The sequence below is a fragment of the Oryctolagus cuniculus genome, chromosome 12 (assembly GCF_051225735.1).
Source record: "Oryctolagus cuniculus isolate XC-2025 breed Fujian yellow rabbit chromosome 12, ASM5122573v1, whole genome shotgun sequence".
In the NCBI taxonomy this organism is placed as follows: domain Eukaryota; kingdom Metazoa; phylum Chordata; class Mammalia; order Lagomorpha; family Leporidae; genus Oryctolagus; species Oryctolagus cuniculus.
The window spans coordinates 73,434,009-73,461,299 of NC_142878.1; the positions used below are offsets into that span (position 1 = coordinate 73,434,009).

General features: G+C 43.9%; 1 protein-coding gene across 1 annotated transcript in view; it reads right to left on the minus strand.

Moving 5' to 3' along the window:
• USP50 (ubiquitin specific peptidase 50) overlaps positions 1–27,291 on the minus strand; it is a 42,027-nt gene that overhangs the window by 13,390 nt on the left and 1,346 nt on the right. Inside the window, exons 3-5 of the mRNA XM_017348027.4 lie at positions 26,648–26,857; positions 24,163–24,305; positions 15,794–15,926 (exon numbers count right to left, since the gene is read on the minus strand). Of these exons, the coding sequence (XP_017203516.3) occupies positions 15,794–15,926; positions 24,163–24,305; positions 26,648–26,857 (486 nt within the window). The remainder of the gene's footprint in view (positions 1–15,793; positions 15,927–24,162; positions 24,306–26,647; positions 26,858–27,291) is intronic.

Genomic DNA, 27,291 nt, shown 5'->3' on the forward strand with positions numbered 1-27,291 from the left:
AACACTGGATCTTCCTCCTAACTACAGCCTCTTGCCATTACAGAGCCTGGGAGGCAGCAGTGATGCCTCAAGTAACACTGTAATCAAACACAACAGTAAAACATAAAGAAAAGATCCTAAAATGTGCATGAGAGAAACACCAGATTACTTTCAGAGGAACTCCAATTAGACTCACTGTGGACTTATCAGAAAACCTACAGATAAGGAGAGAATGGCAAGATATATTCCAAGTCTTAAGAGAAAAGACTGTCAACCCAGAATACTATACCCTGCAAAGCTCTCATTTATGAATGAAGGCGAAATAAAGATCTTCCACGACAAACAGAAATTGAACAAATTTTCACCACCTATCCACCCATACAAAAGATGCTTAAGGATGTGCTGCACCCAGAAACACAGAAACATGGTCATAACTATGAAAGAAGGTAAAGGAAGAAACTTTCTCATTAAAAGATCAAAGGAAATTCAAAGCAAAAAATAAGAATATTTTTGGAAAAATGGCAGGGCAAAGTCATTACTTATCAATAGTAACCTTGAATGTAAAGGCCTCAACTCTCCAGTTAAAAGACACAGATTGGCTGAATGGATTAAAGAACAAAACCAATCTATTTGCTGCCTACAAGAAACACACCTCACCAACAAAGATACATGCAGACTGAAAGTGAAAGGATTGAAAAAGCTATTCCATGCCAACAGAAACCAAAAAAGAGCTTGTGTAGCCATCCTAATATTAGACAAAATAGACTTTAACACAAAAACTGTTAAGAGAGACAAAGAAAGGCACTATGTAATGATTAAGGGAAAAATGTAACTGGTATAAAAGTATATATGCACCTGGCCGGCACCGCGGCTCACTAGGCTAATCCTCCACCTTGCGGCGCCGGCACACCGGGTTCTAGTCCCAGTTGGGGTGCCGGATTCTGTCCCGGTTGCCCCTCTTCCAGGCCAGCTCTCTTCTGTGGCCAGGGAGTGCAGTGGAGGATGGCCCAGGTGCTTGGGCCCTGCACCCCATGGGAGACCAGGAAAAGCACCTGGCTCCTGGCTCCTGCCATCGGATCAGCGCGGTGCGTCGGCCGCAGCGCGCCAGCTGCGGCGGCCATTGGAGGGTGAACCAACGGCAAAGGAAGACCTTTCTCTCTGTCTCTCTCTCTCACTGTCCACTCTGCCTGTCAAAAAATAAAAAAAAAGTATATATGCACCTAATTACAGGGCACATGGCTATTTAAAAGAAATGTTAAGGGATCTAAATGGAGACATAGACTTCAATACAATAGTAATGGGGGACTTCAATACCCCACTTTCACCAGTGGACAGATCAACCAGACAGAAAATAAGCAAGGAAACATCAGAGTTAATTGACAGTGTAGACCAAATAGACCTAACATATCTACAGGACTTTTCATCCTACAGTTGCAGAATACACATTCTTCTCACCAGTGCAAGGAACTTTCTTTAAAATTGACCACATACTAGGCCATAAAGCAAGTCTCAGCAAATTAAAATCAAAATCAAAATCATACCATGCATCTTTTTGGACCACAATGGAATGAAGCTGGAAATTAGCAACTCAGAAATCTCTTGAACTTATGCAAACACATGGAGACTGAACAACATGCTCCTGAATGAACAATGGGGCATAGAAGAAATCAAAAGAGAAATCAAAAAATTTCTGGAAACAAATGAAGATGACAAAACAACATACCAAAACTTATGGGGTACAGCCAAAGCAGTGTTAAGAGGAAAGTTTATAGCAATTGGTGCCTACATCAAGAAATTGGAAAGGCACCAAATAAATGAGCCATCAACTCATCTCAAGGATTTAGAAAAACAGCAAACCAAACCCAAAACTAGTAAAAGAAATCATTAAAATAAGGCAAGAAATCAACAAAATTGAATCCAAAAAAAAAAAATAATACAAGAGATCAGCAAAACAAAGAGCTGGTTTTTTGAAAAAATAAACAAAACTGACACCATTTGCCCAACTAACCAAAAAAAGGAGAGAAAAGACCCAAATCTATAAAATTAGAGATGAAGAAAGAAATGTAACAGTAAACACCACAGAAATAAAAGGAATCAACAGAAATTATTTCAAAGAGCTGTATGCCAACAAACTGGGAAACCCAGAAGAAATAGATTCCTGGACACATACGACCTACCTAAATTGAGCCATAGAGACAAAGAAAACCTGAACAGACCCATAACCAAGATAGAAATTGAATCATTAATAAAGGCCCTCCTCACAAAGAAAAGCTCAGGACTGGCTGGCTTCACTGCTGAATTCTCCAGACATTTAAAGAAGAACTAACTCCAACTCTTCTCAAGTTATTCAAAACAATTGAAAGGGAGGAATCCTCCCAAATTCTTTCTATGAAGCCAGTGTCACCTTAATTCCTAAACCTAAAAAAGATGCAACAGAGAAAGAGAATTTGGCCCAAGTCCTTGGGCCCCTGCACCCGCATTGGAGACCCAGAAGAAGCTCTTTGCTCCTGCCTTCAGATTGGCTCAGCTCTGGCCGTTGCAAAAGCCATCTGGGGAGTGAACCAGCGGATGGAAGACTTTCTCTCTCCCTCTCCTTCCTCTCTCTCTCCCTCTCCTTCATCTCCCTCTCCCTCTCCCTCTCTGTAACTCTGCCTTCAAATAAATAAATAAATCTTAAAAAAAGAAAGATTACAGAACAATTTCTCTGATGAACATAGATGCAAAAATCCTCAACAAAATTCTAGCCAATCGAATCCAACAACACATCAGAAAGATCATCCACCCAAACCAGGTGGGATTTATCCCTGGTATGCAAGGATGGTTCAACATTCAGAAATCAATCAATGTGATACATCACATTAACAAATTACAGAACAAAAACCAGACAAAGATCTCAATAGATGCACAGAAAGCATTTGATAAAATACAACACCCTTTCTTGATGAAAACTAAGCAAATTGGCTACAGAAGGAACATTCCTCAATGCAATCAAGGCAATTTATAACAAATGCATGGCCAAGGTCAAATTGAATGGGGAAATGTTGCAAGCATTCCCATTGAGATTCTGTACCAGACAAGGATGCCCACTCTCGCCACTGCTATTCAGTATAGTCCTGGAAGTTTTAGCCAGAGCCATCAGGCAAGAAAAAGAAATCAAGGGGATACAAACTGGGAAGGAGGAAGTCAAACTATCCCTATTTGCAGAAGACAGGATTCTATATCTAGGGGATCCAAAAGACTCCATTAAAATACTGTTGGGGCTGGTGCTGTGGTATAGCAGGTACAGCCACTGCCTGCAGTGCCAGCATCCCATATGGGCACTGGTTCGAGTCCCAGCTGCTCCACTTCCAATCCAGCTCTCTGCTATGGCCTGGGAAAGCAGTAGAGAATGGCCAAAGTACTTGGGCCCTAGACCCGTGTGGGAGATCTGGAGGAAGCTCCTGGCTCCTGGCTTTGGATCAGCACAGCTCTGGCCATTGTAGTCATCTGGAGAGTGAACAAACAGATGGAAGATCTCTTTCTCTCTCTCTCTCTCTCTCTCTCTCTCTCTGCCTTTGCCTCTCTCTTACTCTGTCTTTCTTTTTTAAAAAAATATTTATTTGAGACTATTGGAACTCATAGAAGAATTTGGTAAAGAAGCAGGATATAAAGTCAATATATACAAATCAACAGCCTTTGTATACACAGACAATGCCAAGGCTAAGATTGAGCTTCTAAGATCAATCCCATTCACAATAGCTATAAAAAAATCAAACACCTTGGAATAAATTTAACCAAGGATATCAAAGATCTCTGATGAGAAATTATAAAACATTAAGGAGGGAAATAGAAGAAGATATGAAAAAATGGAAAAGTCTTCCATGTTCATGGATTTGAAGAATCAATATCTCCAAAATGTCCATTCTTCCAAAAACAATTTGCAGATTCAATGCTATACCAATCAAAATACAAAGACATTCTTCCCAGGTCTAGAAAAAATGATGCTGAAATTCATATGGAGGCACAGGAGACCTCAAATAGCTAAAACAATCTTATACAACAAAAACAAAGCAGGAGGCATCACAATACCAGATTTCAAGATATACTACAGGACATTCATAATCATAACAGCCTAGTACAGTACAAAAACAGATGGAGAGACCAATGGAAAAGAATAGAAACACCAGAAATCAATCCAAACATCTACAATCAACTTATATGTGATCAAAGAGCTAAACCCAATTCCTAGAGCAAGGACAGCCTATTCAACAAATGGTGCTGGCAAAACTGGATTTCCACATGCTGAAGTATGAAGCAGGACCCCTGCGTTACACCTTACACAAAAATCGACTCAACATGGATTAAAGATCTAAATCTATGACACGACACCATCAAATTATTAGAGAACATTGGCAAAACCCTGCAAGACATTGGCACAGGCAGAGTTCATGGAAAAGACCCCAGAGGCACAGGCAGCCAAAGCCAAAATTAACAAATGAGAGTACATAAAATTGAGAAGTTTCTGTACAGCAAAAGAAACACTCAGGAAAACGAAGAGGCAGCCAATAGAATGGGAGAAATTATTTGCAAACTATGTAACTAATAAAGGATTAATAACCAGCATATATAAAGAGATCAAGAAACTCCACGGGGCCAGTGCTGTGGCGTGGCAGGTAAAGCTGCCGCTTGCAGTGCCAGCATCCCATAAGATCGCTAGTTCAAGTCCCGGCTGCTCTACTTCTGACCCAGCTCTGTGCTTTGGTCTAGGAAAGCAGCAGATGTCCAAATCTCATTAAGCTTCATGGTAAAAATGCCATCTTAATTGTTTAAGTGATAATATTAAGTGTTAAAGTGAACATATGGACAGGAATAAGTGTTAAAGTGATCATATAAATAGGATCAAGTGCATGGTAATAATAATAGATAGATTAAAAATGAGAGAATATTCCAACATGGGAAGCAGTCCACACAGCAGACTCATAGAATGACAATCGCTTTAACACTCTGACTTCATAATCAGCCTTTAAGTCTTCCTGGTCTGGTTGAAAAGCCCAGGAGAGCATTTCAGGCATGTAATGCCAAGACACTATGGCAATATTGTTCTACGTGAAGGATCTCTGTGAGTGAGTTCCCAGTGGAAAGAAGTGGCCATCAAAGAAGGATGTACTTTTCTCTAAAGGGAGGAAAGCACTTCCACATTGCATATTATGGCCTTGTCCAAATACTGACAGAGTTTGTGGACTGAAAAGGCTTCCATAGCCTAGGCAGCTCATGAGCCTTGGGTGGTCACTGACATCATACATAAGAGTGTTAATTGTTAAATTAACAACCGGAGTCATTGTTTACTAACTCCCCATGCAGGACCTCTGTCCTTAATGAGTTGTATTAGAGTTAACTGTAAAACCAGTTCTCAAACAGTTTTTGTGTGTGTGTGTGCGTGTGTATGTAAATTGTTGAAATCTTTACTTAGAGTTGTCTTCTGTGTACAAAGTTAATTGAAAATGAATCTTAATGGAGAATTTGGGTCTAGAAAGCGGAGAGGGAAGAGAAGGGGTGGGAGTGTGGCTGGAAGGGTATGTATTGTGGGAAGAATAACTATATTCCTAAAGTTGTAATTATGGAATTTGTATTCCTTAAAAATAAATTAAGAAAAAAATGATTTTTTGGATAACACTCCTAAAGCATAGGTAACAAAAGCAAAAATAGACAAATGAGATTCTATCAAACTAAGAAGCTTCTATATGACAAAGGAAGCAACAAATTGAAGAGACAACTGATGGAATGGGAGAAGATATCTGAAACTATTTATCTAACATAAGGAACTAAAAAAATCAACAATAAACAATTAGGAAATGGGCAAAGGATATGAATAGACATTACTCCAAATAAATTCACATCCAACAAATATATGAAAAAATGCTCAGTATCACTAACCATCAGGGAAATGCAAAGCAAAATCACAATGTAATATCACCTCACTCCCGTCAGAATGACTATTTCAAAACAACAAAAAATAACAAATGTTGGGGAAAGGGACAATTTATACATTGTTGGTAAGAATGCAAATTAGTACAGCCATTACTGAGAATAGATAGGAGTTCCTCAAAAAAACTAAAAATAAATCTACACTATGACTTAGATATCCCACTTCTGGGTATAGACCCAAAGGAGACAAAGTCAGCTTCTCAAAGAGACATCTGTGGTTCATGTTCAGTGCAGCATATTGACATATATCACCTATATATATATATATATATATGTATATATATGTATGTGTATATATATGTATATATAGGTGAATATATATATATTCTTTCTGTGGCACATATATATACAATGAAATATTTAGTCATAAGAATAAAATCCTTCCATTTGCAGTAAAACTTGAGAACACAATTTAAGTGAAATAAGCCAGATATAGAAATGTACATATTGCATGTTCTCTTTCATATGTAGAAGTTTAAAAGACTTTTGCATGGTAATTGCTAGAGGCTGAGAATGGTATGTGGACATATTACACTGCACTCCATAAAAATACATAGGCCAGGAATTTTTTTAAAGAATTATTTATTTATTTGAAAGTCAGAGTTACACAGAGAGAGAAAGAGAGGCAGAGAGAGAAAGAGGTCTTACATCCACTGGTTCACTCCCCAGATGGCCACAACAGCTGGAGCTGCGCCAATCCAAAGCCAGGAGCCAGGAGCTTCTTCCAGGTCTCCCACGCAGGTGCACGGGGCCCAAGAGCCATCTTCCATTGCTTTCCCAGGCCATAGCAGAGAGCTGGATCAGAAGTGGAGCAGCTGGGACTAGAACTGGTGTGGGCACCAGTTGGAATGCTGGCACTGCAGGCCAGGGCCTTAACCTGCTGCGCCACAGCACCGGCCCCTAAGGCAGGAATTTGGCCAATTATGACACCACTTAAGACAACTACATCAGCATATCATAGTGCCTGGGTTTCATATGCAGCTCCTGTTCCCAATTCCAGCCTCGTAAGAATGCAGACCCAGGGAGGCAGCAGGTGATGGCTCAAGCAGTTGGCTCCCAGCCACCCATGTGGGACACCAGGATTGGGTTCCTGGCTGTGAACCCAGATTAGCCCTGTCTATTGCAGGCCTTTAGAGACTGAACCAGTAGATGGCAGCTTTCTCTAGTTCTGTGTCTTGAATTAAAAAGAAAAACTTAAGTACAACTATTGAATGTTAAGCACAAACTGAAAATAGGAGTGGGCTTTTGGCCTCATGGTTAACACAACTGTTAGGCTACTGATGTCCCACATCACAGCACTTCAGTTCGACTCCCAGCTGCAGCTGCTGATTCCAATATATGCTAATGTGGGCATTGGTAGGCAGTGACTCGGGTATTTGGTTTCCTGCTACCCACATCAGCGACCTGCACTGAGTTCCTGGTTCCCACTTTTGGCCCCCAGACATCAGAGGCTTCTAGGGAGTGAATTAGAAGATAGGAGTTCACTCTCTCTTGGGAATAAATAAAAAAATATAAAATTATCTTTCTCTTCTACATTCCACAGACTTTGATGAACCCTTGTATACATCCTCACTGGGTCTACAGACATAAAAGAAGTTGGATCAGGGGCTGGTGCTGTGGTGTAGTGGGTAAAAGCTGCCACCTGCAGTACCAGCATTCCACATGGGCGCCAATTTGAGTCCCGCTGCTCTACTTCCAATCCAGCTCTCTGCTGTGGTCTAGGAAAGCAGTAGCGGATGGCCCAAGCCCTTGGGCCCCTGCACCTGTGTGGGAGACCCGGAAGAAGCTCCTGCATCCTGGCTTTGGATTGGTGCAGCTCTGGCTGTTGTGGCCATCTGGGGAGTGAACCAGCACACGGAAGACCTCTCTCTCTCTCTCTCTCTCTCTCTCTCTCTGTGTGTGTGTGTGTGTGTGTGTGTGTGTGTGTCTCCTCTTTCTCTGCAACTCTGACTTTCAAATAAGTAAATATAAATTTATAAAAAAATTATTTGCAAGACAGAGATACAGGGGTTGAGGGTGTGGGGAGGGAGGGAGGGAGGGAGAGAGAGAGAGAGAGAGAGAGAAAGAGAGAGAGAGAGAGAGAGGAAAATCTTCCATCTGCTGGTTTACTCGCCAAATAGCTACAATAGTCAGAAGGGCTGAAGTCAAGAGCTTCATTCAGGAGCCAGGAGCCTCAATCCAGGCAGAGGCCCATGCACTTAGACCATCTTCTGCTGCATTCCCAGGCACACTGACAGGGAGCCAGATCAGAAATAGTCAGGACTCAAATCAGCACTCAAATGGGATGCTGGCATTGCAGGCAGTAGCTTAATCTGCTGCACCAAAATGCCCACCCTGGATACAATGTTAATCATCAAATCTAGTTGAAGTGTTCACAAGTGTTCTTTGCACTCTTCTTTCTGATTTTCTGAATGTTTGCAAATTTTATTTAATAAATTTTGGAGAAAGTACATAAAAAGATGCTCAACATCATTGGTTGTTAAGGAAATAAAACTCAAAGCCATGAGATCCTCTTCCAGCCCACTGACACAGTAAATAAAAAAGATGGACAACAGCAAGTGTTGACAAGGATCTGGGGAAACTGGAATCTCAAACATCGCTGATGAGAAAGCAAACTTTGTAGCGACTTTGAAAAATAGTCTGGCCATTTCTCAACAGGAGAAAAAAAGTAATAATTCAACTCAGCACCTTCACTCTTAATATATATCCAAGAGAAATGAAAACTTATGTCCACACAAAAACCTGTACAGGGGCTGGCACTGTGGCGTAGCGGGTAAAGCCGCCACCTGCAATGCCAGCATCCCATATGGGTGCTAGTTCAAGTCCCGGCTGCTCCACTTCCAATCCAGCTCTCTGCTGTGACCTGGGATGGCCCAAGTCCTTGCCGGGAAGAAGCGCCTGCCTCCTGGCTTCGGATTGGCACAGCTCCGACTGTTGCAGCCAACTGGGGAGTGATCCAGTGGATGGAAGACCTCTCTCTCTCTCTGCCTCTCCTTCTCTGTGTAACTCTAACTTTCAAATAAATAAATTAATTAAAAAAAGAAACCTGTACATGGGCCAGCACTGTGGTGTAGCAAGTAAAGCCGCCCCCAGGAGTGCTGGCATCCCATATGGGCGCCAGTTCAAGACCTGCTACTCTATTTCCGATCCAACTCTCTGCTATGGCCTGGGAAAGCAATACAGGATGGCCCAAGTCCTTGGGCCCCTGCACCCATGTGGGAGAACCAGAAGGAGCTCCTGCTCCTGGCTTCAGATCAGCCCAGCTCCAGCCGTTGTGGCCATCTGGGGAGTGAACCAGCAGATGGAAGACTTTCTCTCTCTCTCTCTCTCTCTCTCTCTCTGTAACTGTGACTTTCAAGTAAAATAAATAAATATTAAAAAAAAAACCTGTACAGAAATGTCTGTAGCAGAATTATGAATGATAAGCAGAGAGTGGTTACAACTCAAGTATCCAACAATAGATGAATGGATAAATGAAATATAGTACATACATCAAATAGAATATTATTTGGCAATAAAAGGGAATGAAGTACACGTGACAACATGGATGAACCTTGAGAACATGCTAAATAAAAGACCTCTCTCTCTCTCTCTCTCTCTCTCACACACACACACACACACACATGGCCAGGTATCATAGGATTCAATTTATATGAATTTCCAGAACAGGCAAATCTCTAGGAACAAAAAGTAGGTTAGTGGTTGCCAGGTAGTGGCATGAGAAACAGAGTTTCTTCAGGGGATGAAGTAAACTTACTAAAACTGGATTGGGGTGATGATTGTACAACTCTGAATACACTAAAAGCTATCAAACTGTACACATTGAAGGTGAATTTTACATGTGAATTGTTGTAAATTTGTAAGACAAAAATGTAGGACTCAACAAACCAGAAACTGAAAAAAACTGAATTGTAAAATATGTAACTTACAGGCCGGCGCCGCGGCTCACTAGGCTAATCCTCCGCCTTGCAGTGCCGGCACACCGGGTTCTAGTCCCGGTCGGGGCGCCGGATTCTGTCCCGGTTGCCCCTCTTCCAGGCCAGCTCTCTGCTGTGGCCAGGGAGTGCAGTGGAGGATGGCCCAGGTGCTTGGGCCCTGCACCCCATGGGAGACCAGGAAAAGCACCTGGCTCCTGGCTCCTGCCATCGGATCAGCGCGGTGCGCCGGCCACGGTGGCCATTGGAGGGTGAACCAACGGCAAAGGAAGATCTTTCTCTCTGTCTCTCTCTCTCACTGTCCACTCTGCCTGTCAAAAAAAAAAAAAATATGTAACTTACAAACAACAGTACCCAGAACATATGAAGGAAACATCTTTAATTTTCAACTCAATAAGAAAAAGAAAAATAACAGTTTTAATGTGCAAAAGAAACATTTCATAGAACAGGAGGAAACATTAATAGCAAAGAACAATGGTAAGTTGTTCAACCTTATTAATCATCAAGGAGATGCAATTTAAGAACAAAATGAGATGCAATTTTGTATCTACTAGCAAAAATTAAGTTAGATAATGCTGTTAAGAGTATAGTTGGCATAGCCATTTCAAAAAGCACTGAAATTAACTAGCAAGTTAGACATGCATATATCTTATGGTCCAAATGATTCCGCTTCTAAGTAGAAGCTCGTACATACACACACATATACCCAAGAATGTTCACACAGTGTTGTTCATAACAGCAAAAATCTACATTCCAATGTGTCTCAACAGGACTATAGATAAATTATGGTCTATTCACACAATATATGAAATTATAACCACTTGTAACAATGTAGATGAATCTTAAAAACAATGTTCAATAAAAAAATCAACTTTCAAAGTCTAAAGAGAAAGTGCATTTTAATAAAGCTTAAGAGAAAATAGTGGATTGTTTAGTGATATATATAATATTGAGCAGTCGAGAATATTAAATCTAGGATTGTGCAACCTCAAAATTATAAGGCAAGCAGTTACAGAGAAGAAGCACACAGGCAACACTGTTAGAGAAGTTCCTCCGTGGGGTGGTGATTTCACAGGGACTCACTTGTTATGGACCACAAAATCTGCTGTAGTGTAAATGCTTGTCTCCACCCCCAAATTTTTGAAACCAAATCACATTGTGATGATGTTGGGAGGTGGGGCCTTTGGTGAATGATGCCAGTAATATGCTGATACCAAAGCCAGATAAGGGCCGGCGCCACAGATCAATAGGCTAATCCTCCACCTAGCGGCGCCGGCACACCGGGTTCTAGTTCTGGTTGGGGCACCGGATTCTTTCCCGGTTGCATCTCTTCCAGGCCAGCTCTCTGCTGTGGCCAGGGAGTGCAGTGGAGGATGGCCCAAGTGCTTGGGCCCTGCACCTGCATGGAAGACCAGGATAAGTACCTGGCTCCTGCCTTCGGATCAGCACGGTGCACCGGCCGCAGCGCGCCAGCCGTGGTGGCCATTGGAGGGTGAACCAACAGCAAAGGAAGACCTTTCTCTGTGTCTCTCTCACTATCCACTCTGCCTGTCAAAAAAAAAAAAAAATCCAGATAAGGATGCAACAAGAAAATTACTATCCTTGATTGACATAGATGCAAAAATCCTCAAGATACTATCAGTCAATTCAACAACACATTAAAATAGTCATGCACCATGACCAAGTGAAATTTATCCCTGGAATGCAAGGATGGTTTAACATAGTCAAATCAATAAATATAATATGCCACAGAATAGATAATAAAACCATATGAGCACCTCAATGTATATGAAAAAAGCACTTGATAACAGTCAAAATTTAAAAAAACCTCTCAACATATTAGAAACAGAGGGAATGTTTCTAAACTCATTAAAGGCCATAAATGACAAACCTACAACTGACATCACATTCAACAGTAAAACACTGGAAGTTTTCCTCTAAGGAACAAGAAAAACAACTTTCCCTACTTTTCAATATATTACTGGAAGTCCCAGCCAGAGCAGTTAGGCAAGATATAAAAGACTTTTATTCTAATAGGAAAGAAGATGTAAGATTGTCCCTTTTTTGCTAGATTCATAGATTCCACTGAAAAAAGCGTTAGAAATTATAAATTCATGGGACCAGTGCTGTGGCTCACTTGGTTGATCCTCTGCCTGTGGTGCCAGCATCCCATATGGGCGCCGGGTTCTAGTCCCAGTTGTTCCTCTTGCAGTCCAGCTCTCTACTATGGCCCAGGAAGGCAGTGGAGGATGGCCCAAGTGCTTGGGTCCCTGCACCCACATGGGGGACCAGGAAGAAGCACCTGGCTCCTGGCTTCGGATCAGTGCAGCTCTGGCTGTAGCGGCCATTTGGGGAGTGAACCAACAGAAGGAAGACCTTTCTCTCTGTCTCTCTCTCTCTCTCACTGTCTAACTCATTCAAATAAAAAAAAAAGAAATTATAAATTCTGTAGTTGTAGAATACAATACCAACACACAAGAATCTAGCATTTCTGTATTCTAATAGTAAACCATACGAAGACTCACATTTACAACAGCAGCAAAAACAAGATTCTTATAAATTTCACCAAGAAGGTAGAAGATATTGAAATCTATATAACAATGATGAAATAAACTGAAGAAAACACATATGGAATAATCTCCTGCTCATGGATTTGAAGAATTGATATTGTCAAGATGTGCATATCACCCAAAGTAATCTACAGATTCACCCAATCTTTATCATAACTCAAATGAAATACTTTACCGAAATATGCAAGCAGTCATTAAATTTGTATGGAACTGCAAAAGACCTCAAATAGAACAATCTCAAACAAAAAGAACCAAAGCAGAAGGCATCCATAATTTCACAGTTCAAAGCAACTGTAATCAAAACAGCATGGCACTAGCATAAAGATAGGTATACTGACCAAGCGAATAGGACAGGGAGTCCAGAGACAAATTCACATGTCTGGGGTCAAATGATTTTTGACAAAGGTGCCAAGAACAGTCTCTACAATAAATGATATTAGAAAAACTAGATATCAGCTGGCGCCGTGGCTCAATAGGCTAATCCTCCACCTTGCGGCGCCGGCACACCGGGTTCTAGTCCCGGTTGGGGCGCCGGATTCTGTCCCGGTTGCCCCTCTTCCAGGCCAGCTCTCTGCTATGGCCAGGGAGTGCAGTGGAGGATGGCCCAGGTGCTTGGGCCCTGCACCCCATGGGAGACCAGGAAAAGCACCTGGCTCCTGGCTCCTGCCATCGGATCAGCGCGGTGCGCCGGCTGCAGCGGCGGCCATTGGAGGGTGAACCAACGGCAAAGGAAGACCTTTCTCTCTCTGTCTCTCTCTCTCACTGTCCACTCTGCCTGTCAAAAAAAAAAAAAAAAAAAAAAAAAACTAGATATCAACATAAAGAAGAATAAAATTGGGTATTTACCCCGTACCACATATAAATATTAATTCCAAGTGGATAAAGACTTAAATATAAGTCCTCAAACTATAAAACTACTAGAAAACAAAGTGGGGAAAATGCTCATTGGTCTGGGCAACAATCTTTTGTAGATGATCTCAGAAAAAAAAAACTTCTGCACAGCAAAGGAAACATTTAACAAAATATACAACCCACAGAACGGGAGGAAATACCTGCAAACCATAAGCCTAGTAAGTAGTCAATATCAAAAATACATAAATACATAATGAATTCAAACAACTCAATAGGAAGCAAACAAATAACCCAATTAAAGCATGGACAAGGGATTTGCCAAGTATATACTGCTGAGAAGAGACCCACTTGTCTAGAAGAACACACATACACTCAAAGTGAAAATGGGTAAATATGCTGAGTAGACATTTTTCAAAACAAGACATACCAATGGTCAACAAGTTTGTTAAAAAAAAAAAAAGCTCAATATGGCTAAGCATTACAGAAATGGTAACTAAAACCACTAGCTATCACCTTACACCTGTTAGAATGGCTGTTATAAAAAAGACAAAAGATAGACAATTTGGGGCAGGCCTTATGGTGTAGGTGGTGGGTTAAGTCACCATTTTTGATGACAGCATCCCGTATCAGAGTGTTGGTCGGAGGTACATGCTAATATCAGGTACACAGCAAGCAATATAAACATTAGCAAAAATCAACCCACCAGATAAAGAACCTGTTTTATAAACCAATGAACTCTTCAAGGCTCAAGCAGAAGCTAAATAAATGTCCTTCAAGAATGGTGCAGAAGTATCCTTTCCCTTCTCATCTAGATGACTACTTCTCAACCTTCTAAGTGCCAACCAATCACAGGGGGACCTTGCTAAAACATGTAATCTGAGTAAGTCTGGGCTGGGCCCTGAGGCTAACAGGTGGCACCGATGCTCTGGCTCTTATGGGGACCACACCCTAGGGAGCAAGAATTCTACAAGAATTCCCACTGCCATTCAGCATCACTTCAGAGATGCCTCATCATGCTCTTGGATAAATCATTCTAAATGTAGTTATGTTTCAAAACCAACTTCAAGTTCCTCACATAATAAATAATGATTAGAAGAATTAAGAACATATAGGGGCTGGCGCCGCGGCTCACTAGGCTAATCCTCCGCCTTGCAGCACCGGCACACCAGGTTCTAGTCCCGGTCAGGGCGCCAGATTCTGTCTCGGTCGCTCCTCTTCCAGTCCAGCTCTCTGCTGTGGCCCAGGAGTGCAGTGGAGGATGGCCCAAGTACTTGGGCCCTGCACCCACATGGGAGACCAGGAGAAGCACCTGGCTCCTGCCATCGGATCAGCGCGGTGCGCCGGCCGCAGCAGCCATTGGAGGGTAAACCAACGGTAAAGGAAGACCTTTCTCTCTGTCTCTCTCTCTCTCTGTCCACTCTGCCTGTCAAAAATAAAAAAATAAAAATAAAAACAAACAAAAAAAGAACATATAGGAAGCTTCAGGACCAGTTTTATATAAATGCATATGTTTTCAAAATGCAGAAAATTACATTTTTTAATATTAACTGAGCTTTTTGTCATTTGGAGTTTCATAAAGTATAAACACCTATAATGAGAAGTTAAGATAGGAAAACATAGGGGAGGCCTTTGATGTCCTGAGAGAAGAGCCATATTTTAGGACAAGATAAATCCAAAAGAAGAATAATATCATGGCTTGCTTGCAGGGGAAAAAGGCAATCATTTTTCCCAAGTTTGAAGTTATGGTTCAGAGAGATGTTAATGAGAAAGACTAGTGGGATGAACATTTGAGCGTATATAACAATAGGATGAATAGGCAAAGGAGACTTCAGCAGCTCCGAATCCCACAGCGCCCTGCTGGGAGCCCCGCCCAGTCTGAGAAAGATCCAGACAGACCCCCCAGTCCAGTTCTGAAAGATGAATGTGTTCTCAGACAGGTCTTTCACACCAAAGCCCAGAACAGAAACCCAGCGGACGGCTGGCCACTCCAGGAGGCTTCGCATGGGCATGAGGTCATGTGGTCTGAGCTATACCCCATGCGTCCTTTCCTGCAGGGACTCTTCAGGGACCACAGCTGACCTGGAGCCAAAGTGAGCGCCCAGAGCCTTCTGAGTACTGGCTGCCTGCGGGCATCAGGTCTTCCGGCTGTTATGTCCCCAGGGTTTCAGGGCTTTGGTCACAAAATGGCTCACGATGATGGGACCCAGAGCTACGGGAACTGCCTTCCTCTGCCTCTAGGAGCGCCATATGCAAATGTCTAGACTTGTGAGCTCCCCAGAGTAGAAGGAAAATGAGGAGGCACTGAATGGAAGGTTCCATTCTTTCCTGCTCTACTGTTCTGATAGGGGGTTCCCAGGTTCTGTATTTTGTTTCGAAACAAGAAGGCTGTAAGAGAAGTCAGGGAAAGATGGAGGGAATAGTGATTCAAGCAGAGAATTCTAGAGCTTTCTTTAACATTGCATCACTTTTTAGCAGTTTTAGAATTGTACTCACCACCACTGCACAGAGATTGTATTTCGGATGTTTCCGGAAGACTGGACAAATGTAAGGAGTGAGGTCCAAGTTAGTGAGTGGGTAGTGAATGTCTGTTCTCAGTTTCCTCTTCACTGTACCCTGAATGTCAAACCTGGAGGAATAAGAAGTATGTGAAAAGGAGAGTAAGCTTGTGAACCACACATGAATGAAGTCTACACACCTCGACAAATTCCAATTACAGTCAAATATAATTTAAAAAAAAATGTTTGGGGCCGGCGCCATGGCTCACTTGGTTTATCCTCTGCCTGTGGCGCCAGCATCCCATATAGGCGCCAGGTTCTAGCCCCAGCTGCTTCTCTTCCAGTTCAGCCCTCTGCAGTGGCCTGGGAGAGCAGTGGAGGATGGCCCAAGTGCTTGGGCCCTGCACCCACTTGGGAGACCAGGAAGAAGTACCTGGCTCCTGGCTTTGGATCGGCACAGCACCGGCCATAGCGGCCATTTGGGGAGTGAACCAATGGAAGGAAGACATTTCTGTCTGTCTCTCTCAGTGTCTATAACTCTGTCAAATAAAAAAAAATTGTTTCAGGGGTCGACACTATGGTGTCAACACTGTGGTGCAGTGGGTAAAACCACCGTCTGTGATGCCGGCAACCCGTGTGGATGCGAGTTTGAGTCCCGGCTGCTCCACTTCTGATCCAGTTCTCTGCTGTGGCCTGGGAGAGCAGTGGAGGATGGCCCAAGTCTTTGGGCCCCTACACCCACATGGGAGAACTGGGAGAAGGCTCCTGGCTCCGGGTTAGCACAGCTCCAGCCATATGTGGCCATCTGGGGAGTGAGCCGGCGGATGGAAGACCTTCTCTTCTCTCTCTCTCTGTCTCTTTCTCTCTGCCTCTCTGACTTTCAAGTAAAACAAATAAAATCTTAAAAAAAAAAAAAAGATTGTTTGAAGGGCAGAGTGATGAAGAGGAGAAGGGGAGAGGAGAGAGACAGGAGAGGGCAGAGACGGGAAAGGGGAGGAGAAGAGGAGAAGAATCTTCCATCCATCGGCACACTTCCCAAATGGCTGCAACAGCCAGGGCTGGCTAGGCCAAAGCCAAGAGGCTGGAACTCCATCTGGGTCTCCCACATGGGTGACGGGTCATGTAACTGGGACATCATCTGCTGCTTTTCCAGGTACATTAGCAGGAAGTCAGCTCAACTGAAAGTAGAGAAGCTAGGACTTGAGCCAGCGTCAGACATGGGATGCTGGACTCACAGCGGGTGGCATAGCCCACTGTACCAAATGCCAGCCCCCACATGTGGTTTCTTGGGAAGATGATTTGGTACAGATCTCTGCACACATTCTCTTTTTCTTATTTAAATGTATTTAGAAACACCATACCCACAAGCCTCACCAAACGGAGTAGGCCAAGAGGAGGGAGGGAGAAGGTATAGATTCCGGCTTCACTTAATCTAGTGGTAAAGAAAGGGCCAAAGCTAGGCTCAGCCTCAGGGAGATGAAGATCCCACTGAAAGCCCCGCAGCGTCTGCTCCGGCTGAGCCTGCTTCTCACCAGCTGGCTCAGCTTCGATTTCAGCACATGTCCTAGCAGTGTCCTCTTTCCAAACTCTGAGGTTTAAGTAAGAAAACTTCACGAACATCTTCACATTCGGTGCTGTTACAGATCAGAGGTCTCCCAAATCTGGGCTCAGATCAAAGCACTCAAGAGCTTTAAAACAAATAAGGATGCTCATTTTGGGGAAATGGCTGATTTAGGGTTGAGGCAGAGAAATTACTAGGTGAGCCTGAGACATTTCTGTTCTGGAGAGCAAGAAACTTTGTTCAGAACCAAGGTGCTCTCATGTGACCCAGCAATTCCACACTTACATTATCATCCCAAGAAATGAAGATATACGTCCACATAAAACCCAGATCCTAGTATTTACAAAAGCTACGTTCTTTGTTGTTTTTTTTTTTTTTAAAGATTTATTTATTTACTTGAGAAAGTCAGAGTTACATAGAAAAAGGAGAGGCAGAGAGAGAAAGTCTTCCATCTGCTGGTTCACTCCCCAATTGGCCACAACAGCCGGAGTTGCGCCGATCCGAAGCCAGGAGCTTCTTCCGGTTCTCCCACATGGGTGCAGGGGCCCAAGGTCTTGGGCCATTTTCTACTGCTTCCCCAGGCCACAGCAGAGAGCTGGATTGGAAGTGGAGCAGCCGAGTCTTGAACTGGCGTCCATATGGGATGCTGGCGCTTCAGGCCAGGGTGTTAACCTGCTGCGCCACAGCACTGGCCCCAGAAGCTATGTTCTTAACTGCTCCCAAAAACTGGGAACAACTCGTCCATCAGCTGGCAAGTGGATGAACAGTCACAGTACATTCACAAAAAGGAATACACAACAACGACAAGGAAGGAACCACTAATACACGCGACAACATGGAGTAATCTCAAAAGTACCAAGCTCAGGAAGGCTACTGACAACATAGAACATTTTGAAAACAGTCAAAGCTAGAAGGACAGCCGTCAGATCAGCGACTCCCAGGTGCTTAGCGTAGAGCGATTATAAAGGAGCATGCAAAAGCCTTTTAAGGCAATTCAAGGAGTGCATGCGTAGGCTTTAATGGTTACATGACTGGATACACTTCTGCGTACTCACAGACTTGCACGCCTCAGCAGCATAAATGTCACGTACTTATGTCAACCTTAATAACCTTAGAGCAACTAACGGAGTCACAGGAGCTGGCTCGGGTCTCCCACTAGCCAGTTCTGACCAATCTGAATAACAGAAACAACAGGGAGAGACTTCTGCTTCCTAGCACCATCTGAAGGAACCCTGAAGTCACCTCTCTGTGAAAAGCTAACAAGGGGAGAAGAAATCAACAACTCTGCTCAGGTCTGTGAGAGAAATGAGGTCACAGGACACTGCAGAGACAGGCAGGCCAAATTCAGAAAATCCTAACTCACCGAGGCAGAAACAGCTGAGCAGCATCCTGTAAGGGAAGCAGCCCTGCTGGGAAAACCTCAACTGTAGCGTTCAAATTACTACAGGCTGAGGTGACCACGTCTGACAGTCAAGACAGTGTGGTATTAGTGAAAGAGTAAACAAGTTGTTCAGTGGATTAAGATGGGGACACTAGGAGCCAGCAGTGGGGTGCAGGGGGTTAAGTTGCTGCTTGTAACACCAGCATCCCATATCAGAGTATTGGTTCAAGTCTCAGCTCTCCACTTCCAATCCAGAACCCTGCTAATGCACCTGGGAATGCAAAGGAAGATGGATCAAGTATTTGGTCCCCTACAACCCATGTGTGAAGACTGGATAGAGCTCTGGGCTCTTGGTTTTGGCCTGGCTCAGCCCTGGCTATTGCAGCCGTTTGGGGAGTGAACCAGTGGATGGAAGATTTATCTCTGTCTCTCTATGTCTGTCACTCTACCTTCAAAATAAATAAATATTTTTAAAAAGAATGGAGACACTAGAAATAAACCCACATACATATAATCAGTTGATTGTGACAAAAGAACAAAGGCAATACAAAGAAGGAAAGATTGCCTTTGTAACAAACGGTGTTGGATCAGCCAGATGTCCACATGCAGAAAAAAACAACAAGGTTTTACACAAGCAGACCTTATATCCTTCACAAAAATTAACTCAAAATATGTCACAGACATAAATGCAAACTGTAAAGCGATCAAAGTCCTGGAAGGTAACACAGAAGAAAAGCTGTATGACCTTGGGATTGGTGACTTCTTGTAAAAAAGATTTATTTCTTTATTTGAAAGAGGTGGGGGGAGAAAGAGAGAGAGACACAGAAAGAGAGAGACAGAAAGTGAGCCGTATCTTCCATCCACTGGTCCATGCCCAAATGGCAACAACAGCCTCCAGTGGGTTAAGCTGAAGCCAGTAACCAGAAACTCCATCCAGTTCTTCCGTGTGGGTGGCAGGGACAAGTATTTGGGCCATCTTTGGCTGACTTCCCAGGCACATTAGCAGGGAGCTGGTGAAAGCAGAGCAGCCAGGACTTGAACCGGCACTCTGATATGGGATACCGATGTCTCAGCAGTGGTTTAACTCAATGAGCCACAATGCCAGCCCCAGTGAAGACTTTTTAGACTGAACCAAAGGTGTGATCCGTGTGAGAACTGATAAGCTGAACCTCATTAAAATGACTATTTTCTGCTCTGCAAAAAACACTGCCAAGAAAATGCAAAGGCAAACCATGGACTTGAATAAAATATTTACAAAATATACTTCTGGGAAAGGACTCTAACCCAAAATACACAAAGAATTCTTAAAACCCTACCACCACCACAACAGCAATAACAAAACACTTGATTTTTAAAATGTGTCAAAGACCATGACAGACCTCACTACAGAAGGCACAAAGACTGCAGATCCATGTACTAACGATGCTCCACCTCTTTCAACGTTAAACATGTAAAAAGGAGGGGGTGGTTGTTCAAGATTAAAGGAGCCCTACCAGACAGCTAACTGCAAAGTATTGAATCCTAGATTAGAGGAAAGCTATGAAAGACATTTTTGTGGTAAAGGAGAAATTTAGGTGAGGATTCTATCATGAATCCTGATGCTATGAAACGACTGTTTATTTTCTATGATTGTGGAATGCTGCAGGATATTGTCCTTGTCCCCAGGTGATACAGGATGAAGTATTCAAGCATGAAATCCCACTCTGCATTGCACTTCAAATGGTTCACTAATAAAACGGAAGGGCTGGGCTTGGGCATTTGGCCCAGCAGCCGAGAAGCCCATGTTCTGGGTTGGAAAGCCGGAACTCCATGCCTGCCTGCCTCCAGCTCCCGATTCCAGCTTCCTGCGGATGCACACCCCGGAAGGCAGCAGGAATGACTCGAGTGGTTGTGTTCCTGCCTCCCACGTGGGAGACCTGGACTGTGTTCCTCCCCTAACCTCTCCATTGTCGGAGCTGCCACTGAAGTCCTGCAGATTCTATTTCTACCTCTGGGAAACTTCCGGAATCCTTCCTATTCTTTCCATTCCTACATCTACAACAACTACAGTCCAGGTCCTCATCTCTTCCAACAGGATCTTAACTATTTCTCCACTTTCCTCTCCCAGCCATCTCCCAAACCATTTGGGCTCCCTTTTCAAGTCTGATCACACCCACTCAACAACAGTTAAAATGCCCAAAAGGTAAAATGCAAAGTGTTTTTTTTTTTAATTTATTTATTTACTTGAGAGGCAGAGTTAGAGAGAGAGACAGAATCAGAGAAAACTCTTCCATCTGCTGGTTCACTCCCCTAAATGGCCACAACGGCCAGAGCTAGGCCAGGCCAAAGTCAGGAGCCAGCAGCTTTTTCAGGGTCTCCCATATGGGTGTAGGGGCCGAAGCTCTTGGATCATCTTCTACTGCTTTCCCAGGTCACAGCAGAAAGCTGGATTGGAAATGGAGCAGCTGGGACTCGAACCGGCACCCGTATGTGATGCCAGCGCTGCAGGTAGATGCTTAACTTACGCCAGAGCGTCGGCCTGCGAAGGTCTTAATATATAGCATCAGACTCTCCAGAAAGGCTGGCCTGCCTTACAACCTCACTTTCACTCCTTTCTGCCCCAAACTCACATTTACTAAGCATGCATATGCCTTTGCATAGATCATTTCCTTCTCCCTCTTCTCTACCTGAAAAGCTCCACTTGTTCTTCAGTATTTTTTGTTTAAGATTTATTTTATTTATTTGAAAGACAGAGTTAGAGTGGTAGAGACAGAGAGAGAGAGGTCTTCCATCCGATGGTTCATTCCTCAGGTGGCTGCAATGGCCAGAGCTGAGCCGATCTGAACCAGGAGGCAGGAGCTTCTTTCCTGGTCTCCCACGTGGGTGCAGGGGGCCATCTTCTGCTTTCCCAGGCCATAGCAGAGAGCTGGATTGGAAGTGGAGCAGCTGGGACTCCAACCAGCGCCCATATGGGATGCTGGCACTGCAGGTGGCGGCTTTACCTGGTACGCCACAGTGCCGGCCCTGAACATATTCTATTTTTTTTAAATATTTATTTATTTATTTGAAGAATTACACAGAGAGAGGAGAGGCAGAGAGAGAGAGAGAGAGAGAAAGAGAGAGAGAGAGAGGTCTTCCATCTGATGGTTCATTCCCCAATTGGCCACAACGGCCGGAACTGTGCCAATCTGAAGCCAGGAGCCAGGAACTTCTTCTGGGTCTCCCATGTGGGTGCAGGGGCCCAAGGACTTGGGCCATCTTCCACTGCTTCCCCAGGCCACACACAGCAGAGAGCTGGGTCTCGAACCGGCGCCCATATGGGATGCCGGCGCTTCAGGCCAGGGTGTTAACCCACTACGCCACAGCGCCAGCTCCGAACATATTCTGAGAATCATTGCATTGCCCCCAAAGTGACCAGAAATATGGCTGTAAAAACTGGTTAGCTTGGGGCCAGTGCCATGGCTCACTTGGTTAATCCTCCGCCTTGTGGTGCCGGTGTCCCACATGGGCACCGGGTTCTAGTCCCAGTTGCTCCTCTTCCAGTCCAGCTCTCTGCTGTGGCCCAGGAGGGCAGTGGAGGATGGCCCAGATGCTTGGGCACCTGCACCCACATGGGAGACCAGGAAGAAGCACCTGGCTCCTGGCTTCGGGTCGGCGCAGGGCCGGCCCTAGTGGCCATTTAGGGGATGAACCAATGGAAGGAAGACCTTTCTGTCTCTCTCTCTCACTATCTATAACTCTGCCTGTCAAATAAAAAATAAATAAATAAATAAATAAATAAAACTGGTTAGCTCTTTCATCCATTTTATATCTTTAAAGCTGCCCTCAACAAAATAGTTGAACAGACATTCCTCCAAAGACAACACACAAAGGACAATAAGCCCATGAAAAGATGCTCAACATCATTAGTCATCAGGTACTCACAAATCAAAACTTCGAGGTTGGCACTGTGGCATAGAGGGGAGAGCTGCCACCTGTGATGCCAGCATCCCATATGGATGCTGGTTCAAGTCCCAGCTGCTCCACTTTTGATCCAGCTCCCTGCTAATATACCTGGGAAAGCTGCAGAGGATGGCCCAAATGCTTGGGCCCCTACAACCACATAAGAGAACCCAAAGAAGCTCCTGGCTCCCGGCTTTAGCATGGCATAGCCCCAGCCATTGTGGCCATTTGGGGAATGAACCAATGGATGGAGGAGATCTCTCTCTCTCTGTGTCTCTCTCTCTCTCTCTCCTTCCCTCCCTCTCTCCCTCCCTCTCTCCTTTTTCTATAACTGCTTTTCAAACAAATAGTAATCTTAAAAAAGATACCACTTAACTCCATTGAGAATGGTTTTTATTACAAAACAAGAACACAACAACAAAATGGAAAGTAAGTGTTGGTGAGGATGTGGAGAAACTGGAACCCTGGTACACTGCCAATAGTGACGTAAAATGGTGCAGCTGCTGTGGAAAACAGTTTGGTATTTCCTCAAAAACCTAGACATGGAATTACCACATGAACCATTCCTAGGTATACTTCTAAGCCAAGAAGGATTGAAAGCCAGACTCAAACCTATTCTTGGGTGCCAAAGTTCGTTGGAGAATTATTCACAATAGCCAAAACTAGCCAAAACGTAGAAACAACCCAAATGTCTATCAACAGACAAATAAACCAAATGTGGTAAACAAATACAACAGTGTATTATTTGATAACAGAAAGGAAGGCAATTTCGGTGCATTACAACATGGATGGACCCTGAAAAAACTATGTTAAGAGAAATAGGCAGGTCAAAGGACAGACACTGGGGCTGGCACTGGGGTGCAGCAGTTCAGGGCCCGGCTGCTCTGTTTCCAATCCAGCTGGCTGCTAATGTGCCTGGGAAAGACGCAGGAGGTGGCCCAAGTGCTTGTTGAGAGACCAGGCTGGAGTTCCAGGCTCCTGGCTTCAAGCTCACCCATTGTGGCCATTTGGGGAGTGAAACAACAGATGAAAGATTCTCTCTCTCTCTCTCACTGTCTCTCCTGATCCTTCTGTCATTCTGCCTTTCAAGTAAATAATAAAAAAAATTGCTTTAAAAAAAGGGACAATAAAAAAAAGGAAAATAGTATATGAGGTGGGCACATTTATAGAGACAGAGAATAGATTAGGGCTTACCAGGGACAAGGGAAGGAGAAAGGTGGAATTATTGCTTACTGATTAGAGTCTGTTTGGGGTGAGAAAAAATTTTTGGAAGTATTTGTATTGCTATATAACATTGTAAATATAATTAATACCAATGGATTGTACATTTAAAGTTGCTAAAGTGGCAAATTTTATGCTCTATATATATTTATCACATTTTTAAAGAAATTAATAACATGCAAATACCATTGGATCAAGCACTTTAAGAGGGTGAATTGTCATAGACTTATAGCTCAATAAAGTTGTTCAAAAACATCTGCCCACAAAATGACAAACTCCATACCTTTTTAAGTGAAAAATGATTATTTTTGGTGCTTTGGAAATACTGGCTCTCACAGCTGTTTCTTGCTTGGTTTCACAAAAGGAGCAATGAATCTGGTTGTTCCAAGTCAATGTGTCCTGTTGAAAAAAACACTGGAGACAATCCTGTTGGGAAGAAAGAAGCATTCTGAGACAAAATTCGATCAACTGCAACTTGAGGCCTCTGTTCATATTAGAACGTTGAAAGAGCCATGGAAATGTCATCTTCAAGGCTTTTCTCGAAGTCAGCAAAGCCAGGAGCTGCAGCCTAGGTAGCTATAAAGGTTACCTGGCAAAGGTGGATGGATTTAGATATATTTACAGTAGATCCATTTCACTTGTTCCTGAAATAGATCCGAGTGCTCATCTCACTTAAAATCTATGAGTCAGCACCTTTACGTTTCTGGTTTATTTCAGAATACTACTGACTTTGCATTTTCCACTAACAAAGTCAAGTAGCTGTTTTGTGTTATTCATCTCATCACTACAGAGATCAGGTGACTGAAAAATGACCGAGTCTCAGGATTTGGGGGAGGAGGGGTGTCCCATGATAAAGAGAGCAGAACAGAAATAAATTCGATCTCGTATCCATAGGAGGTACCCCCAGTACCCGTGTGGCCAGACCCCTGGCTCTGTAAACCACGAGCATAAAGAGGAAGATGAAGACAGCACCGCGGCTCACTAGGCTAATCCTCCACCTGCGGCGCCAGCACACCGGGTTCTAGTCCCAGTCAGGGCACCGGATTCTGTCCCGGTTGCTCCTCTTCTAGTCCAGCTCTCTGCTGTGTTCCAGGAGTGCAGTGGATAATGGCCCAAGGACTTGGGCCCTGCACCCGCATGGGAGACCAGGAGGAAGCACCTGGCTCCTGGCTTCGGATCAGCGCAGTGCCGGCCACTTGGAGGGTGAACCAACAGAAAAAGAAAGACCTTTCTTTCTCTTTCTCTCTCTCTCTCACTGTCTAACTCTGCCTGTCAAAAAAAAAAAAAAAAAAAAAAAGGAAGATGAGCAGGGATTTTGCTTGCAGTGAACCCTCCAGCACCTCATTCAAAGGGTGCTTCCTCCTCCCTTCCCCAACCTCAAGCCGTCTGATGTGAGAGCAAAGCTCGATTGTGAGTAACGGGATTCTATTCACTAATTCTGGTATGAAACTTTTAGCAATAAATATGCCTTTATAATGTAGGAAGAAAGCAGACATTTGTAAAATTCACAAGGAAGCTTATGGCTCCCTGCCTGCTGACTGGTTGCTGCTGACTTATGGCTGCCTGTGTTCTTCTGCCCACCCAAGTCACCTTCACACCTCCGCCTGCAGGTCAACTTGCAGCATTGAAATGACGACAATTAGGGGGCCAGCGCTGTGGCGCAGTGGGTTAACGCCCTGGCCTGAAGCGCCGGCATCCCATATGGACGCCAGTTCAAGACCCAGCTGCTCCACTTCCGATCCAGCTCTCTGCTATGGCCTGGGAAAGCAGTAGAAGATGGCCCAAGTCCTTGGGCCCCTGCACCCATGTGGGAGACCCGGAAGAAGCTCCTGGCTCCTGGCTTCAGATCGGCGCAGCTCCGGCCGTTGAGGCCAATTGATTAATGAACCATCGGATGGAAGACCTCTCTCTCTGCCTCTCCTCTCTGTGTAATTCTGACTTTCAAATAAATAGATAAATCTTAAAAAAAAAAAAAAAGAAAGAAATTACGACAATTAGAGAGTCAACTCTCTTCTCCCAGCATACCCCACAGCTTTAGAAGAGCTCAAGACTAAGAGAATATTTTTTAAAATATTTTTTTTAAATTTGAGAAACAACCCCACCACACACACACACACACACACACAACTCCTATCTGCTGGCTTGCTCCCTGCATGCCCATAATGACTTTGGCTAGACTGGGCTGAAGCTGGGAGACAGAACTCAAACCTGAGTCTCCCATGTGGGTGGCAAGGACCCAAGTGTTCGAGCCATCCCTTGTTACCTCCCAGGATCTGCATTAGCAGGAAGCTGGAGTCAGCAGCTAGAGCTGGGAACTGACCCAACCTCTCCAGTATGGGATGTGGGTATCTTAACCAGCATCTTAACTGCTAAGCTAAATGCCTGCCCCTAAGAGAATCTCCTATATTCAGTTTCCAACCTGAACCTACAAATCCTGTGGAGTGAGGGAGAGCCATAAAGTTTTTACAAGAATTTAGTAATTTCCACTGTGCACCAAGCTACATCAACAGACTGAACAAAACCCCATTTGACAATGACATTGTTTTGTTGAGTATGTTTAGGCACACACCTGCATTTACAGTGACTTTTGGCCAGTATCTAAGCCAATGCTGTAATCATAAGCTCCTTTTTCCTTCTGCCTCTTTTTTTTTTTTTTTTTTTTTTTCTAATGATCAAGAAGACTTTTCATGTGGTTTGAAACAACCCTGAGAAAATCTGGGGCTGAACACAGAGCATGACAAAAGCACCCAAGAGCACAGAGTCCCTACCTGAAGGGAGCACTCATACTCAGATGGGATGGGGAGGGAGAGGACGGTGAAGACTTCGTTTCTGTAGGTGCAGTTCTCACACTTCAGACAGATGATGCCGTAATTGAGCTGCCCTTCAAACAGCCGTGTGATGATGGATGTCTCGTTGGCAATTGCCTTCCTGCAACATCTTTGAGTGGATCCCTTCTCATAGGAGCGTCTTCGATGGTACTGGATCGAGGAACAAAACCCCCGCCGCCCATCAACTGTTATTGAGGATTTTTTAAATAAACGACTGATAAGAATGATACATCACTACCAGAAACCACTTCATCTGAGATTCAGACCATGGAGTGAGACCTGTTTGAGAGCATGCGAGGGCTCTTCAAAAAGCGCGTGGGAAAAGCATGTTCTAAAAAAAAACTATGTGTCAGTTTAATATTTTTTGGCACCAAAATAAACTTGCATTTTGTTTGTTTTATGGGGCAAAGGGGTGAGGATTCACTTCTCACATGCCCACAATGGCCAGGGCTGAGATGAAGTAAGCTGGGAGCCAGGCACTCAACCCCAGTCTCCCACCCTCCCCTCTGGCTAAACACTGTGCTGCCATGAACATCTTGTTATTACTAAAAATGAAAAATGGAACTGAAACTTGCCAGTGAGAA